Source organism: Micropterus dolomieu, linkage group LG05 (assembly GCF_021292245.1).
Source record: "Micropterus dolomieu isolate WLL.071019.BEF.003 ecotype Adirondacks linkage group LG05, ASM2129224v1, whole genome shotgun sequence".
Classification (NCBI taxonomy): Eukaryota; Metazoa; Chordata; class Actinopteri; order Centrarchiformes; family Centrarchidae; genus Micropterus; species Micropterus dolomieu.
The window spans coordinates 18,733,947-18,753,168 of NC_060154.1; the positions used below are offsets into that span (position 1 = coordinate 18,733,947).

Here is a 19,222-nt window from a genome sequence, read left to right on the forward strand (position 1 = left end):
ATGCTGCTAGTGTGTTAATCATTAGTTATAATATAAAATATAATTATATATGAGAAGGGTCATTCTGCACGATGAGTACTTTTACTTTTAATGCTTTAAGTAGGCCTATATTCAGTGCTACTGCTCATACCTCTGAACTTTTATATGTACTTTTAATAGAGTATTTTTAGAATTTGGTACTGATACTTAAGTGAAGGATCTAAATACTTATTCCACCACTGGTGAACATTCCTGTCTACACACAGTACGTTTGTGTACTCGTTTGTCCTGGGACTGTTTTTCTCTTCGTCTCAGTAAAGGGAAATCTTAATGATACAGCATTCAATTGCACAATTAGACAATAGTCTGATTCCAATTATTTGGCAATAGTTTACTTTTGATTTTATGTTGACATGATTGATTACAAATTTGACTGTGAGCACCCCTGTGAAGCTCTAAAGTGTTTGAATTTGTACATATAGAAAGCATTTTGAGAATATATTTTAAGCTTTTTTGTATCTTTGTTTGCATTTTAATGTAATGCTGATGTGATTTTTGTATGGGCCTTGTGTAATCACATGTAGATTATGCAGACTGTCACTTAACTAATTCACAGATGTTGTGTGCTGCTGTCGAATGAGATAGCAGTATGTGGGTACTTTCCATTTTCTTTTTCTTTTTTTTTTTTTATAGTTTGGGAACATAACAATTATCATTAATTCACAAAGCCAGGTCAACATGAACTGGAACACAGACTGGGGGCCAGGCCTTATCTCCCAACATCAGTGTTGGGTCACACTAATGCTCTGGTGTCTGAATGGCAGGAAATCGCTGCAGCCAGGCTCCAAGCACTTCTGGAAAGCCTTCCCATAAGAGGGGAGGCTGTTATAGCAGAAGATTAATGTCCCCCTTTTTCGAATGAGATGTGACAATCATGTAAGTGTGTAATATTGTGCTCTTTGCCTACTTTTGGCCATATCATTTATTTCATATATTTAGTCTTTTAATAGTAGACCAGCAGTGCATTTGGCATTTGGTAGACACATACTGTATGTCCAGAGTGGTTTACAGCACTGCATTTGTGATTCAGACAAACATCATCAGGCGAAGTCAACACTGATATTTGGAAGCCATTAAATCATCGCAGGGGTAAGATGACCATGAGTGCAAGAAGGAGTAAGCTATCAAAACTTCACTCTTTCTTTAGTACATATTTCTCTACATAGCAAGTAACAGTCATACTTTTTCAAACCATTTTCTCATTGGGGTCACATCCTCTGTATTTTTTTTTACCAGGAATTTGGAGTTTTCAGTAACTTTAGATTAGATACGTTTTATAATTCTAGGTAGGCTGATTCCACTATTTTCAGATATATTCATTTTCTAAAAAAAAATTCAGTATTTCCCCAGCAGAATTTTCTTAGGAGTATAGAGGAGGGCATGGGCACAGTGGTGCAGTGGTTAGCGCTGTTGCTTCACAGCAAGAAGGTTGTGGGTTCAAACCCCGGTTGCCCTGGCCTTTCTGTGTGGAGTTTGCATGTTCTTGTGGGGTGCTACGGACTAGGTTGGTGACCCTAGATTGTCCTTAGGTGTGAGTGTGACTGGTTGTCAATGTGTGGCCCTGCAATGGATTGGCGACCTGTAGAGGTTGTACTCTGCCTTTCGCCCAATGTCAGCTGGGATTGGCTCCAGCGACCCTGCACGCAGGATAAGCGGTTGACGATAGATGGATAAACAGCACTTAGACTTTCATGTTGGAAATTAAATTTACAGAACAGTTAAAATATAAATATTTTATATAATATATTTCTAGGGGGTTGGGGGTGTTACAGTGGAATGACTTGGATTAATGACTTCAGTATTTCCAAAAAGTCTGGCTTCAACCCTGCTGGAAGATTTAGGATCAATGGTTGTTAAATGCACATTTCTTTTGACTAGGGACCCACAACGCAGCAACAAAACCACTATAATAACACCCCAAACCAAAGTATTGAAGGGGTTACCACTAGCAGACTAAACAACATGCTATAGTTGGAAAGCATGAAGAAGAGGCATCAGTCCCGTAAACTTTTTAAAAGGCAGGAGTTTGGTTTTAAGTTACATGACTACCCACTGCAGGATTAGGGTTGCTCAAGGCTGAAGGACCTAAACTCCCCCACCACCCTACTCTGCTGCCAGGTCATCCACTATCTCATCTTATCTTATCTTGAATGTTCATTATTCAGGAAAGAGATTAATTTACTGGAGCAGCACCACAGTTAACAAATGCACATCTCATGGATTCAGCATTCTGTGGAATAGGATTTAAAGCAGGGTAAGCACACTAAATGAATGCAGCTGTAGAGGGAACTGATGTTGATAACCGATAGTGCACTGATCCTGTTCATTGGATGTAAATGATACTTAATAGACACACAATAAACCAACTTTGGAACGGTGTCAAACATCTGGACAGATTTAGTACCATCAAATTAGGTCAGCCTTTGTGTGAGAAAGTATTCGCCGGGTTGCATCTCTCCCAGGTGTTACACCACAGCTGACCTCTGACCTTTCAATGAAGAATAAACATTTTAAATGGTATCAAAGTATTGCATTATGATTTTACTTCATTTCCTGTGGTCTCAATTGCAACATTATGATCATATCCTAAATACACTGTGTATACATTACCATTGATACTCAATGTGTCTGAATGTGATGGAAACATATTAACACAATTTATTATCTTTCCATTTAGGCATGCTGTGTCTGGATATATGTTATCATATTCTGTCTTTATTGATGAAAGACTTTTGTGGTAATGTTTTGGTACCAAGATATTATCTCCAAAGGCACTATTGTATATGGGACATGAGCCAGATAATACAATTAACTACACAGACTTAGCACTGTCGAAAATCTCTCCAATGAATGTATGAACGCTTTGGAAGACAACGAGAGACAACATGTTGCAGTTACATCAGAGGTACTTGGGTGGTATTGGTGTGTGTGTTTGTGTGTGTGTGTGTGTGTGAGAGAGAGAGGGAGAGAGAGAGAAAGAGAGAGAGAGAGAGAGAGAGAGAAAGTGAGTGACATGCCTGAGCCAAGCATCATGATCAAATTGCACTTTTACTGAGCACTTGTAAGCAACTTGGAGTGTTGACATGTCAGAGGAGGTGTGGTAAAGTATAGAGTTGTGTGAGGGGAGGGCAGATTTCATGTGTGCACTATAAGAGGACAGAGCCCCCACAAGCTGCACAGGACAAACGTTTTTCTCCCAGGACATTTTGGGAAATATTCAGACTCAGCAGGTAGGTTTCTCTGCATGCTTATGAAACGATCCCTTCATGTTGTTCTTGGTGCTTCTGTAATCCTGAACATGCTGTCATGTGCTCCAAATATTGAGTTTAAGATAAGATGTCAGATATAGCTGCAGAGATACACTCTGGACTGACCACAAACTCACTTGGTTCCCGTAAAACAACACTCAGAACGCTTGAGATGAAACAGCTGCACACAGCTGGAAACCCGACACAGATTTCAACATGTTTAATCAGGAGTGCAGATAGAGGGGATTGTGATGGAAAATTTTATACACAACTAACCAAAATTTAGCACAGGGGGGTGGGGGACTCTAATTCCCATGTTCTGTTTAGCTTTGCCCTTTGATTGAATGTTGTTTGGTTTGTTTCTGTGCAGCGAGCAACAAGAACAGCAGCAGCAACAGTCATGAAGTTCCAAGCTCTCTTCTTTCTTCTGCTCCTCACCTGCATGTACCTGAGTCTGGCACAGGGTAAGTGGAATGGATCAGATTTTATTCAGCAAGTTGGGATTAGATTAAACATATTTAGTGCATAGTTAACAGAGCATTTTTTAGTAGCTCAGTATTGTGCAAGAAACTGATGCATTTTACATCGTAAAACTGGAACTGAGTACTTCTGTAAATGACTGTGGAGAATATGTGGAGTCCCGCTGCGGCCACAAGTAGAACTGTGTCCGCAGCTTTATTTCACAATCCACATTCCTTTTATATTGTTGCTAATTCTTCTCTTTCAAGGAGGTTAATTATTTTGCTCAAAACCATTTACCACAATGCATCATACCAAAGTGTAATCTGTCCAGGCTTGCTATTATAGACCACTTTGATGTGGCAGTCTTGTGACAGGTTTGACAAATAGAAAGCAACACCCATTACTTTAATTAAGTGGAAAAGAAAAAGTATGCCCAATAATTTGTTTAGGAAATTACTGTTTTTATTGTATTTAATGTATTTATGTCTAAAAACCACCATTAGGGTATTTTACAAAAACAAATTTCCCCATATGACAGATGGCAAATTACAAACCTTACCTCAAATACAGGTTACTACAGAGCTTTAGCCAGGTTTTAGAAATACTAAGAACATGAGTCTCAGTCCCCAACCCAGTAGATTTAGACAAAACATCAAAAAGTCACGAAAATTGTTTGGATACTTCATAATGTATTCATTCAGTTAATAGTCTGAATGCAGTCTTGATATTAATATGAACTTATCTTGACCAGAGACAACCACAAACAGTAATGCCAATGCAGGCAGTGACAGCGTAGATGAGCTGCAGCCAACTGAGCCATAATCAGTTGTGAGAAAGACAACTGGTGTGTATCTGTGAGTGTGTTTGTGTGTGTGTGTGTGTGTGTGTGAGAGAGAGAGAGACTGTTAGCAAGATAGAGAGTAATAGAGAGCTAAATAAATTATCCCTGTCACTTTTGTTATTAGTTAATGCTGAACACTCAATCTCTGTTCCCAAAATGAATCTCTTGTACTTGTAAATAGGGAAGTTGGGATTTTTCTGGACGATGTTGCTTTTTTTTCAGATCTGAGAAACGTGGTTGAATTAATAGTTATTTGTGAGACCCGTGATTTAGGATTGTCTCTCCCTCACCTTCAGTACCTTGATCTCTCCCTCCAGGCTCCTATGGCAACTGCTGCCTTGGCTATGTTCGTTGGATGAAATCAGGACCAAAGAAAAGCGTTGAAAGTTACAGGATGCAGGAAACAGATGGTGATTGCAACATCAGTGCCGTTGTGTGAGTAGCAAATATTGTGTCCTTCACTTTTGGCCCTTAACAAGCATTTTGTTTTCCTGCATTTTCAAAAGTTCCCACTGTAAGCAATGGGCAAAGACTAATGGAAATACAAACAACCTGTTTAAGGAAGCTATTGATCCAAGCTCAGAGCAGCACTTTCAACTGTGCGCACTGTTGTCTTTGATTACTTTTAAATCTTGTTCAGTAAATTTGATACCATTAAATAATAATACTGATATGTTTAGGTTTCTGATGAAGATGAGGCCTCAACATAAAAAACAGCGGACTATCTGCGCTAATCCAAATGAAGATTGGGTCCAGGATTTGATGGCGAATGTGGATAGGAGAAACCAAAAGCAGAATTAGGTAAAATGTTACACAACACACTTTCAATTTAATGCAGAGACAACTCATTGACTGTGTAAATTCTTCATCATAAAACTTTTGTCTCTGTAGACCACTAACAGGACAGAAGCGAGAGAAGAATGAGAGTGGAGCCGTTTTCGCCTCTCTCTCAGGCAGCATATATCACCTTTAACCAGATGGATCATGTTTCAGCAGATGTAGTATTTCCTGTTGCTGACAGAGATTGTAAATGTACACAGTTCACTATAAGACACACACTCCATATCCTCACTGTTATAGCCAGTATAGCAAACTGCATCTATATGAGCCACTGTTATGATACTCTTCACTACTCTGTGCTAAGTAGAGCCTGCTAGGAATGAGCCACTGTTTGGCAGTTTTTAATTGCATTAGCAGATTGTGTTTGTGTGCATGTGTATACGTGTTTGTGTGATGTATATGTAAAAAACACTTTGGGCGTAAGCTGAGGGGTTTTTTTTTACGACAGATTGTCATATTTTTATATCATCATTATAACTGTATTTGTGTTTTTCTGTATCAAATAAAGGTGCAAGTGCAAATCAAACTCCAGTTTAATCAGAAAACGACATCTCACAGTTTAAAATCAGATCTGATCACATTCACATGGTTGATTTTTGAGAGGGGAGTTGCACTATTCCTCCATTTTCACTGGATTTCCATAGAACTAAGCAAGCTTAGCTTTGGTCCAATAATCTTTCACTGAGTCTTAAATTGGCATCCATCTGAGCCATCCGTCAACACTTGGCTCTCAGGACCGCAAAGCTGGTTTTCATTAACTAATGATAAAACTGATCGTAAAGCATTGACTTAAAAGTAAAAAATCTGCCATCTTTTCAAAGATTCTCAGCCATCCATTCCAACAAGGCCGGATTATAGGATAAATTCACAATTAGTACCGCTAAGTCTGTCTTACCTGTCACTTGTCAGGCGCCCACATTTACATTAAAACTGGTCTCGCTAGCTTTTACCACTCCTCCTGTCCATACTGGCTGTGAAGTGATCCCTTCGCAATGTGCTTCAAAAGAAGTGATAAGTGGGTCTTCTTTAGTATAAAAATGTATTTAAAAGTTTATAGGAAGTTATTATGAGGCTTCAGCTGAATGCATAGTGGATATCTCCCAAAGTTAGTCTTTTTAGGACGAAATTTCTTCTTTGTGTTTCATCAGACAGTGTTTTCATGCTGAGCTGCAGTGGAGGGATAGTAACCCAAAGAGGGAATTTTACACTAGAAAAACTGTGACTGTGGAAGATACTCTCTGGATTTGATTAACTCAGCCTGCTAAAGCCTTGGCTTCAGTTAAACTTTTTAGTGTAATTTTTTTCCCCACAGAATAATGACTGTGGATTTTGTCCCACATCACTTACACTGGAATTGGATCACTTCAAGTTCAAGTTTAAATTTATTAATATAGCACATTTAAAAACAACCCTAGTTGACCAAAGTGCTTTCCAAGCTCAGGGTACACAACAAATATACACTCCCCTGCCAATTTATTAGGTACACCTTGCTAGTACCGGGTTGGACCCCTTTTGCCCTCATTGGTCCATATTGACATGATAGCTTCACACAGTTGCTGCAAATTTGTTGGCTGCATATCCATGATACGAATCTCCCGCTCCACCACATCCCAAAGGTGCTCTGTTGGATTGAGATCTGGTGACTGTGGAGGCCATTGGAGTGCAGTGAACTCATTCTCATGTTCAAGAAACCAGTTTGAGATGATTTGAGCTTTGTGACATTGTGCATTATCCTGCTGGAAGTGGCCATCAGAAGATGGGTACACTGTGATCATAAAGGGATGGACACGGTCAGCAACAATACTCAGGAAGGCTGTCGCATTTAAACAATGCTCAGTTGGCACTAAGGGGCCCAAAGTGTGTCAAGAAACTATCCCCCAAACCATTACACCACCACCACCAACCTGAACCGTTGATACAAGGCAGGATGAATGAATAAATGAATTTTATGTTGTTTAGGCCAAATTCTGACCCTACCATCTGAATGTCGCAGCTGAAATCGAGACTCACCAGACCAGGCAACGTTTTTCTAATCTTCTATTGTCCAATTTTGTTGAGCCTGTGTGAATTGTAGCCTCAGTTACCTGTCCTTATCTGACAGGAGTGGCACCCAGTGTGGTCTTCTGCTGCTGTAGCCCATCTGCTTTAAGGTTCAACGTGTTGTGCGTTCAGAGATGGTATTCTGCATACGTTGGTTTTAATGAGTGGTTATTTGAGTTGCTGTTGTCTTTCTGTCATCTCGAACCAGTCTGCCCATTCTCCTCTGACCTCTGACATCAACAAGGCATTTTCATCCACACAACTGCCGCTCACTGGATATTTTCTCTTTTTCGGACCATTGACTGTAAACCCCTAGTTTCTGAAATATTCAGACCAGCCCGTCTGGCAACAACAACCATGCCACATTCAAAGTCACTTAAATCCCCTTTCTTGCCCACTCTGGTGCTCAGTTTAAATTTCAGCAAGTTTTCTTGACCTTGACCTACATGCCTAAAAGCATTGAGACAAATTGAACAGGTGTACCTAATAAGTGAGAGTGTACCAAACAAAGACAGTAGAAAAGATCAAGGTGTCAAAATTCAATTTGAATTGAAAGCCCACTTCACAGCAAGTATGAACTAACAGCAATAACAGCAATAACAGCAAAACAGGTTTCAATGTACATGCAGGCACCTGACTACAGCAGCTTCATTCTATTTTGCCCCAAGAAACCTACCAGTAATTCTACACTGGAATACATTTTCACTTTACCCCCAAACTCCCATTTTCCCCAGTTTGTAATCCAGCTATATCTAGAAGTTAAAAGAAATTGGGATTGTTTTTAAGTATTAACAATGTTTCAGTTCTCATTCAAGATGTCTCTCATTCACTACAACTGGATGGATGGATTGTGAAATGTCTTCAAACGTCATCCGCAAGTTCAGGGTATTATTTTGGCCTAGGGGCAAGGACATGTACCATCTAAACCACAATGTTCCTGGTTCTAATCCAGCTGGAACTGCATGAAAAATATTCTTAAAAAAATTCTTAAAAATTCTTAAGCCATGTCCATACTGCATACTTATTTCATCCAGCATGCATTCTATTGTCTGTGACAGTATACTGTTTCTGCAGTCAGTATACAACAAAATTAACATACTTTACCATTTTGTGCTCAGGAAGTGACATAAGACTTACACCAACACACTTTAAAATTCTGAAGCCATTGTCAATCAAAAGGTAACTTTAGTAGGTTTCAACCAGGACCCTATTTTCCCATGTTTTGATGGGGCACACCGTATGTATGATGTACTTTGACGGTGCGCAATTTGCTGCCTTGATTTTGCTGCTGCCCATTGCAGCATGCTCGCCAATTTCAAAGAAATGTTGTCCACATTAGTTGCATAGATACATAAACATGGGAAAACGAGGTCCAGGTTGGAAAATACCTAAGTTGCCCTTTAAACTTCATAAGCAGAGAGAAAATGTTTTTCCAAAGATGTAATAGTTATTGTTTATTTTCTAAGTAATTTCAGGAGCTGAAATGCCTCAGAAAACAACATAAATCACCATCTGCAATCACTTTTAATATCCTCCAGCTGTGAGCAGCTTCTCCAGTTCCTTTGTGCATTGCATAGTGGGAAAAAAGTGTTCGTCAACAGCACTTCCGAGATTGATGCAGTTTTAGGATATGAGTTGACTTTTTTGAGCGCATTTTTCCCACTTTTCCAGTATGAACACACTCATACTCTGCTTAGAATGCGTATGTAGGCTGGATTTAGGACACAGCAGCATGATTGTCAATCAGCCATTTTAGTTTGTTACCCAACACACACTGTCACAATTTGGAACTGAGATTAGGATTTCAAAATTGTGACCTCTCAAAGACTGGGCAAAACTGATTAACTTTCACTTTCACTTTAATAACCCAAAAAAAAAAAAAAAAAAAAAAGACAGCGGTGGGGGTATTGGAATATTCTGAACAGATGTGAATCAATTCTTTCACAACACTTTCAATTCGACATGTGCTCCACGATGTGTGGTGCCTGTAGATCAGAAGTTATTTTGTCTAACAGGCTGAAATGAGTCTCAGTTCTGTTACATTCCTCCAGATGAATTGGTGAGATAAAGGTTTGCATACTTTAGCATTGCAGTAATCAACATCAAAATTTCAGTGTCTGTCTTACAGTAGGCATGGTATGGAACAAGAAACGAGGCTGAGACAGAAAACATAAAGTGCAGGTGTGGACGGCTGAAGAGCAGAGCTACCGTTGCCCTTCTTTTCACACCATTAGGTATTAACAAAACACTAATCAGTTAGCTGCACAATGGACCATCTTTTGGTTCAGAACATTAGTGTGAAAATCCTGACCCCCTAATGTGGAAAAGATGAACTGCAGCTGTTGACTGTAGCCCTGAAGCAGTTTCTCTCCTCCTCACCTCACCTCACCTCAGTTTTTATTTGACTCATTTCAAATGAAGACTTCTGCAGTTGCTGTGCTGCATGCCTGAAAACTGATGCACATTTTCAGTTTGCTGTGATAGAGTTATTAGCTTACTGAGACGTGTTAGATCTCGCTCCAGTTGTGCTCTATCTGAAGACATTTACGCTTCGATTATTTCCTGTCTCTGGAACATTACAACATAGAGTTTTGACATCTACTACTGATTGCAGAAAATATGAAATAAAGCAGCTGCATGCATTGATAAATACAAATAAAGGACCACAGTTAGCAGTTCAATTCCTGGTATCAAACAAAAATCAAGATCAAAAGCACAGTTTATCCACTCGTGCTTGTATACAAGAAGGTAAGTAGGGACCATAAACTACCATGGGTCAATCCACTCACATGAATGTACTATATAATGTAATCCTTTGTGAGACCTCTAGTCAATTTTCATAGTTTCAGTTTCTTTAAAACAGCCTCCCAGTCATTCCGTTGAAAAGGAAATTGTCTTTATAAGGCAAAGTTACTCTTTCGCAACCATCTCAACCGTGTTTTGAACTGAAGAGATTTGTCGTCCAGAGCTCAAGGCTGCACTTTCTCTGCCAAATACTATTACAAAAAAATGCTGACTTGCTTATGGGGTTTGATATCTTGGCCTATCATGATAAACCCAGAGGATATATGGAAAGGTAAATAGTTTATATAAACACAAAACTGTTTGTTTTCATGCTTGAAACTTAGTTTTACTCTTTTTGATTTTAATCATGCAGGGGTTAGTGACTGGATCAAAGGATGTATTATTATGAGATGGATTTAATGTCTTTTGTGGCATTTATATGAGTTGTTAAGAGACAATAAACATTCTTAATCCATTTTAAAGCGATTCTTCTTCAATAAATAAAAATGCACATTAAAATCACAGACAGGCTTCGTTTAATGTACCCCATTGACATGCCATGTCACTCACCTTTGATCACCTCAGAGTAAATGATTTACTCTTGTTTAAAGCAACTTACTTTCCTCGATTCGTCAGTTCAGCTTATTTTAAGTTTATCTTGAAATAGGAGTTTCAGACAGTTCTGTTACAATGACCATTACTGACTGCTTCCTTTATCAGTTTAAAGGATGATAATTCTTCAGGTGGAGATGATAACAGTGGTTTTCACACCAGTGATATTGAGCAAGAACTGTGTTCCTGAATAAACAGCAAGTCAAGACTCCTCCTTGGCATTAGTACAGACTTTGATAATCTCTTTTTGTGTCTGTTCCTGCCCACACAATGTTTACACGTTCCTGTGTGAACAGGCTAGGGGTTCACTGCCTTATTGCAAAATATGATGCTTATCATAGTGCCACTAGCTAATCAGAAACACAGCAAGTGTGTGTGGACACTGGCAGATTGGCACTAAGTTGCGCGGTGACGGTAATGGAAAAAGTAATGCCTGGCTCACAGAAACTGTTGTAGCCTTGAGGGGTTCTCACAAGTGAGTGGCAAAGTGGAAATGAACTGATTAGGTGGAGAAAGACTTCCCAGATTGGAATGAATTATGAATATTAAAGTGCGACAGACTCAAATGAACTCACAGCTTAATATTTCTTCATTCTGAGTTCACAGATACATCATATTTCATCATCAGCTCTTTCACTGAAAGTGCTTGAGATGGGTCCAAAACAATGTTCCTGCAAACTGCCTCAAGAGTCCTCAGGTTTTTATTAAACTCCAGGGCTTGTAATGGAGCAGGGAAACATTCAACACTAGAAACAGTAGAAATCTCTTTGTAAACAGTTGAAATCTTGGTTTGAGGCTTGCCTGTACCAGAAAAAGACAATCATTCTATCCCGTAATAAAATGCCTCTTGCTGGAAGGAAAGATGAGGTGATTTCAGAGGAAACAATATAAATCATTGTTTGAAAATTGTTTTATTCCAAATTAATTTGGTCTTACTCAATGGTATAATTATTAATACAGAGTGGCAGGAAGTTCATGCCAGTATCCGTCATAAATTTATAAAAATATTGCCATAAAACACTAGCATAATACTTAACACAGATATCAACCAAATTTGTTTTAAGACTGTGCAAAACTTCTGTGTACTTCAGACATTTTGACAATCATAAATATCTACATTACATGAAGGCATTTTGGGCATCAGTTTCTGTGTTTAGAAATATTTAATATGGCTGCAGACTGGCTTTCAGGTCTGTTGTTCTGGCCTCACGTGGTCCTAATTTTGCTCAAAAGTATTTCTTTCCCCATACATATTTTTTTTAGCCATAGTCTCAGGTTTCATTTTGTTGGACTAAGCATGTTCTCAGAGTCTCCCTTATAAGGATTACACATGGCCTTGGATTAGTTCAGTAGATGTATGCACTAAGAAGGATTGGAAGATGCTGATGGCCATACAGTGATTGATGAATGGTTTGCGTCAGTAAGCTTGTGGTTGGTGACATAATCAGAGAGCCATAGCTAGGTGCTCTAATCTGTAAGCTGTAAGTGATTTACAGTGTGGAGCAGAAGAACCCTCCAACCTCCATGTGTCAAGTTTTGCACAACACAACTTGAATTCTTCTCAACATGTAACATAATGCCTTACTGATTAAGGGAGCTTGAAGTCATTGAAGGACTGCCTGGGAGTAAATGGGCACATGTGTATGTGATCCAGTGTAGCCACCACAACTAAATTCCAGTCCAGTTATTTCTCATTACAGTACAACACACACAGCCGAAGGAGTGTGTTTGTCCACAGATGCTACAGACCACTTCTTCTTACTCCCAAAATCCTCAGGTTGAAATGCTGTGTAACCTACGGCCTCCACTGACCTCTTCTTCTGGACCTGATGGAGAAGGATCCGGTAGGTGCCTGTCAGTGGGCTCCTGCAGTCTAAGCAGGGATTGTTTTGGAAGTGGAATGTCACAATACCCAGATCTGACAGCAAATCCTTCACCTCCTGCTCCTCCACACACAGATCCTGGTTGGCCTGGGCAAAGTGGGCCGGGGTCAGGGGCAGCAAGACGTGCGGACGAGGGTACTCAATCCCCTTCAGCCAAGCACTGTTTGCAATCTGTGTGAGAGAAGAGCGATCAACAGGGACAGGCCGCAGCATGCCCTTAATGACAAGCTGGCATGGATTTGGCACATAATCAGGGATACTGTAGGCCCCCTGAAGGATGCAGCGCTTGAGCCTCCCCAGGTTGTCCCCAAAAAAGGGCATAGTGGCCGTCACCATGAAGTACAAGAGAATACCTAAAGCCCAGGTATCTGAATGGCGTCCAATGTAACCTTTATCCTTAAACAATTCAGGAGCAGCGTATGGGGGAGAGCCACAGAAATTGGTGAGGAGCTCATTAGGGCCGCTCTCTGTACTGAAGCCGAAATCTCCGACCTTGATGCAGTAGCTGGTGGTGTAGAAGATGTTTTCCGCCTTAAGGTCTCTGTGGACGATGTTGTTTTCATGCTGAAAAATACAAAATGGGGAAAGTCTCAGTAAGGGTTCTGTTTGCTACATTATATATGCTTAAAGGAAAAAAAGTGTTAACAATCCCTCTAATTGGATTAGTGACACATTCATACCAAGCATTCTATCAATTATTATTATTATTATTGGTGCATTTGCTCAAGTACAAGTTTGAGTTAATTTCTTCAAGTTTTACTTCTACTTCACTACATTTCTGAGGGAAATGTTTATTATATTATTATTACTTTATGACTCTAAAAATATGTATGATATTACTGGATGGTAATTTAGTATATTTACTACTGTAAGTGCTGTACTTAAGTAAAAAGAGGTATTTGTACTTTACTTGAGTATTTTCTTTTCATGCCACTTTCAGCCTCTACTCCACTACATCCTAATTGGAAACATTGTACTTATCTGACAGCTTCAGTTACTAGTTACTTTAGGCAAGATTTTTACACACAAAACATATCAAGAGTTTAAAATAAATAAATAAATACATTTAAATAAGATGTTTTGTTGAATTTAATTGGGAAATATTTTGCTTAGTTTAAGTAATGCTTAATGTAAAAACAGTTTATGGTTCCAGCTTCACAAATGTGAAGATTTGCTGCTTTTCCTTTTAGTTTTTTGAATGTATCTTTTTAATAATACACATGATAATACACATACAGACAAAACAAGCTATGTGAAGGTGTCACTTTGGGCTCTGGTCGATTGTGACAACATTTCTCACTATTTTCAAACTGTTTACAATCAATTAATGGAGAAAATTATCAATAGATTAATTCATAATGAAATTTTTTTTTAATTACACTACAAAATAGTTACGACAGCTACAACAACTACAACAGTAAAATCCTGCTTTTACATTAATGCATGAGTAATAATAATCTAATGATGTAATATTTAATAGTCACAGGGGGCATTTTTCTTTCTGCATTGAGTTATTTTACTTTTAATACTTCAAGTACATTTTCCTGATTATACTTACATACTTTCACTTATGTAACATTTTCAAAGCAGTGCTTTTACTTGTGGCAGGGTATTTTAAAAGTGAGGTATTAGCACTTTTACTTAAGTAAAGAATATGAATAATTCATCCACCAATACAATGTGTTGTTAGAGATTTAACCAGTGGTTTCCAACTTTTTTGGCGTGTGACTCTTATAAAAACAGCGTATAGTTTGGGCCTCTTGTCATGTTTCAGATGTCTATGGTTTGTTAGCAGTTCCGCCAAAGAGAGATTTGCCCTCAAACTTTTCAAATGGGTAAAATGGGTAATCTATCTGAGGGGTGTTCTTTATCTATCTAACTTTGACAAGCGCAATTGTGACAAAAGAATTTCCCCTCTGGGATCAATAAAGTATTTCTGATTCTGATTAAGACTCTGACCATGTAATCACAAGGCTTTATGGCTGGCTGAGAAACTGTTATCATCTCCCCTCATTCCTTGTCACCTCTGTACCATAAACTATGCAAAAAGGGCAAAAATGTCCATACAAAATAAAACTTGAAAAAATGTAATGTGTGCATGTAAATATACTTTATACATGTAATTAATAATCAGCCCTTTTTTACTTTCCATACCTCAGTCATATGAATCATAGTAATATCCACGACTATGCGGCACTGATTGAGCACAGTGCTGTGCAGGGGGTGATGATTAAGACTGAGGCCGAAGCTCACCATGTGTTTAACAGCAGACATGACTTGTGCAAAGATCTGCTTGGTTTCCAGGTCGTTCAACTTCCCCCTGGTGGTGATTCGGGTGAACAGGTCTCCACCACTGCCATACTCCATCACCAGATACAGCTTCCTGCTGGTCTCGAAGACCTCGTAAAGCCGCACTATGTTGGGATGGCACAGCTTCTCCATGCAGCTGATCTCTGAGGAAGTCAGCGGCTGGTTCTTCTTATGCAGACGCAGCTTGTCCATGACTTTGATAGCTACTCGCTCTGAGACAGAAGAGGAGATGAGGCTTTAGTGATGGATTTTAAGCAGGTGAGAGTGAGGAGAGAGACTTACTTAAAAGATTTATACACATGAGAAAATAGGGAGATGGTTGCCATTGTTACATGCACACGAGGAGAAGGCTGAAGGAAAGTTTTTTTGGCATTGAATTTAATTGAAAGATTGTTGCAGCATTATCACACACACACACACACACACACACACACACACACATGTTTTAATTGTCAAGAGAAAATAAATGCACTGCATGGGTCGGGAAAGATTTGGGGTGTTCAGAAAGGCTCATTCAGAGGATCTACTGACCTGAACATAATTCACAACCCTGTAATATTGTTCATGTACAATGTGTAACTGTGTAAATAACAGAAAGGTTAAAGTGCATCTGCCCAGACTGGACAGGAGGGAATGTGCTTTATTTTGGATAGAGGATTTATTTAGAGTTTAATACAAAAGAGACTACTTTAGTTTAAAGGTCCAGTGTATTTAGGATGATCTATTGACAGAAATGCAATATAATATCCATAACTATGTTTTCAGTGGTGTATAAAGACCTTACATAATGAACCGTTATGTTGAACCGTTTTTTTACCTTAAAATGAGACATTTCTATTTACATACACTGTGGGTCCCTTTACATGTTGCGCAGTCATTTTTCTACAGTAGCCCAAATGGACAAACTGCTTTAAAGAGCGTGTTTCGTTACTACATTGAATAAATACAAAGAAGAAGAAGATGAAAAAGGTGGTAATGATTGGTGGTAATAATTGTAATAATAGTTATCTGGTTTGTTAGAAGTAAGAAGATAAGTAAATTTGCACTAATATCATTAAGCACAAGAGCCAACAAATTGTGTCGGCCACCATAGCTTCTATTACGCACTTGGAAAGGGAGTCGGGAGGGGTGGGGGTGGGGGGGGGGGTACAATGAGTGAGCCATTGGTTGCAATTCACAATCCTCAACACTAGATGCCACTAAAACTTACACACTGAACTTGTAAGTGATATTGAGTCATATTTACAGAGGCACTAAATGTAGGATTGTTTGTGCACATTTGTTTTACTTCTACAAAATGTATATATACATTTTTATTGTTGTGTTTTGCATGCTGCATGTTTGCTGTTGTGAGTCTTTGGGAGCTAAACATGATTTGCACAGAGTCACATGACTGTAGCTTTATGCTTTCAAAGCAAAATAGTTTGTCAAAGTTGAGTAAGGATTCAACTGGATGCAAAAGACCAACATGAGAAATGAATGAATAAATGGGATAAAACCACAAAAATAACTCATGGCTCCTGACCTTTCGTCAAGGCGTGGATGCCCAACCTGACTGTAGAGAAATTTCCCTGCCCGATATCTCCACGCAGCTCGTAGAAACCAACTCTTCGACCGAGCATCAGGTCGTTGACGACCTTCTCGTTGTGCGCCATGTCATAGACAATCCTCTCAAACGGTGACTGCTTAGTTCTCTCTGCTTCGGACAGCGGTGGGATGGCACATATGGCAGCAGCAGAAGGGGCCTTGGCTGTCTTTTCCACCTTTGGAGCCTCATCTTTGGATTTTTTGCCCACTTTCTGCTTTGGCCATAGGCGCATTTTGATGGCTGGAAAAGACATTTAAGAGCATTTTAAGAATCAAGAAATCATTTGAAAGCAGAGCAGAGATGTGGCTTTCTTTGCAGAGGCCTGAAAAAATCAGTCAGCACCAGTGTTTGAAAGAAGCATGTGGACCCTGTTCCACATAACAAAATTAGACAACAGTAATGTATCAATGTACTTTGGCGACATTGCTTTTGTTGGGGGAAATGTTAGCCGGAAACCCTCTTAAGTTTATTTGTACCATTGACTATTGAAGTCTAAAGCCGCCAAACAAACCTTTTAGGAACCTTTGGAGAAATTCATTGCGGTGGAAACGCAATGAATTTCTGAATGGGTGAGTAGAGGTTACTGGCTTTAAATCTAGCATGTTGGCTTTTTTCTGCTACTGTACCTCTCCTTTCCACCGTTGTTTGCACACCAATAAATCACAATCAACAGTCAGATAGCACACACAAGTCTGCTGATGTCCGCTTGAGATCGTCCATCGGTATTTTATTTAGAGCTCGGAAATAGCAGCCAGAGTGCATCGGTGTTACTAAATAACGATGCCAGTCCATCACTTTGTAAGGCATTTACGTCAGCTGGTTAATTTGCCTAATCTTTGCAGGTCTTTGGACCACGGTGGAAACTAGTGTTACTTTGGAAATATATTTGTCAACGAGCTTTTTTTCCATGACTATAACGAGATGATGACGAGACGTTACTTAAACAATGTACTTAAACAATGTACTTAAACACTGACTGTGACTATCTTAACATGCAATATTGTTGACGAAAAATTACGAGACTAAAATGTACTCCATAAAATAAAAACGTGACTAAAATCTTTTTTTGTCAGTATAATGAGGAGACAAAATATTACAGGCCATATTTTCTCCCTCGGAATTTTCACTTGAACAGTGTTCATTCATTCATTCTGGTGCTCGAGGAAAACGTAACTGGAGGATGTGAACTATGGTGATGAACACAACATGCTAGGGAGAAATAGGCACTTAGATATTTGGTCCCATTTCAAATACAGTGAGGCGGACAAAAAAAATTAGTGCCTAATTATATCAGACGGCAAGCAATGTGGTTTTAAGATTTTTGCGAAAAACACAAAAAACTTGAAGCGGCATATCATGGCTAAACACTGGTGAATTGAAGTAAATGAATCTCTCCTTTGCAATAACCATGAGAACAAAGCTAACATTCAAATTTTACAAAACAATTTATCTATATGTGAGATGAGTGAAATAAAGACAAATATGAAAAATAATAATAATAATAATAATAATAATAATAATAATAATAATCTTTATTTGTAGAGCACTTTTCAAAAACAAGTTACAAAGTGCTTTAACAAGTGTAAAGACAATAATACCCAAAAGACAATAATACAAAAACAATACAAGATAAAAGCATGAAAACATTGAAAAGACTAAAATACACGTTTAAGATAAATATAAAATTAGTAAAATAGAATAAAATAAAAGGGATAAAATAAAATCAAATAAGATCGGGAAAGGCTCTCCTGTAAAAGTATGTTTTAAGAAGGGGCTTAAAAGAGTTCACTGACTTAGCTGACCTGATTTCCTCGGGCAGGCTGTTCCAGAGCCTCGGGGCCCTGACAGCAAACGCTCTGTCCCCTTTAGTTTTCAGTCGAGACTCTGGAACAGACAACAGACCTCTGTCCGAGGATCTCAAGGTACGTGCTGGTGTGTATGGGACTAAAAGTTCAGTGATATAACAAGGCGAGAGGCCATGAAGAGCTTTAAAAGTGATCAATAGAATTTTAAATTAAATTCTGAAACAGTACTAAATACTGGGAGCCAGTGTAATGAAGCTAAAATAGGAGTAATGTGGTCATATTTCTTTGTTCTGGTTAAAAGCCTGGCAGCTGAGTTCTGGACAGTCTGGAGTCGATCAATAGATTTTCGGGTTAAACAGGTGAAAAGGCTGTTGCAATAATCCAGGCGTGATGAGATGAAGGCTTGTAAAATGGTCTCGGTGTCCTTAAAAGTTAACATAGATCGAATTTTTGCTATATTTCTAAGTTGATAAAAACATGATTGAACAAGCTTTGTGGTGTGCTGCTCAAAATTTAAATTACTATCAAACCAAACACCAAGGTTCTTTGCCACAGGCTTAATGTGATTTACTAGGGAACCAGCAGATGGCAGTATTTGTTTTGCCACCTGCTGGGACCCGATGACCAGGATTTCTGTTTTGTCTGAGTTCAGCTGGAGGAAATTATTTGACATCCATTTTTTAACTTCACAAAGGCAGTTGTTAAGTGAACTCAGCATTCCAGGGTCTGTGGATCTGATGGGCAAGTACATTTGTGTGTCATCAGCATAA

At 38.9% G+C, this 19,222-nt stretch overlaps 2 protein-coding genes across 2 annotated transcripts in view; one reads left to right on the forward strand and one right to left on the reverse strand.

The window, feature by feature from the left end:
* Positions 1 to 3,219: 3,219 nt before the first annotated feature.
* ccl25b (chemokine (C-C motif) ligand 25b) lies at positions 3,220 to 5,951 on the forward strand. Its single transcript, XM_046049796.1, has 5 exons — positions 3,220 to 3,269; positions 3,658 to 3,751; positions 4,908 to 5,025; positions 5,271 to 5,391; positions 5,482 to 5,951. The coding sequence occupies exons 2-4, from the start codon at positions 3,688 to 3,690 to the stop codon at positions 5,389 to 5,391; spliced, it is 303 nt and encodes a 100-aa protein (XP_045905752.1). The 5' UTR covers positions 3,220 to 3,269; positions 3,658 to 3,687; the 3' UTR covers positions 5,482 to 5,951.
* Positions 5,952 to 12,560: 6,609 nt separating this feature from the next.
* The window catches only part of LOC123971563 (serine/threonine-protein kinase NIM1), a 10,409-nt gene continuing 3,747 nt past the window's right edge, over positions 12,561 to 19,222 (reverse strand). The window contains exons 2-4 of the mRNA XM_046050451.1: positions 16,585 to 16,887; positions 15,003 to 15,271; positions 12,561 to 13,313 (exon numbers count right to left, since the gene is read on the reverse strand). Of these exons, the coding sequence (XP_045906407.1) occupies positions 12,561 to 13,313; positions 15,003 to 15,271; positions 16,585 to 16,887 (1,325 nt within the window). The remainder of the gene's footprint in view (positions 13,314 to 15,002; positions 15,272 to 16,584; positions 16,888 to 19,222) is intronic.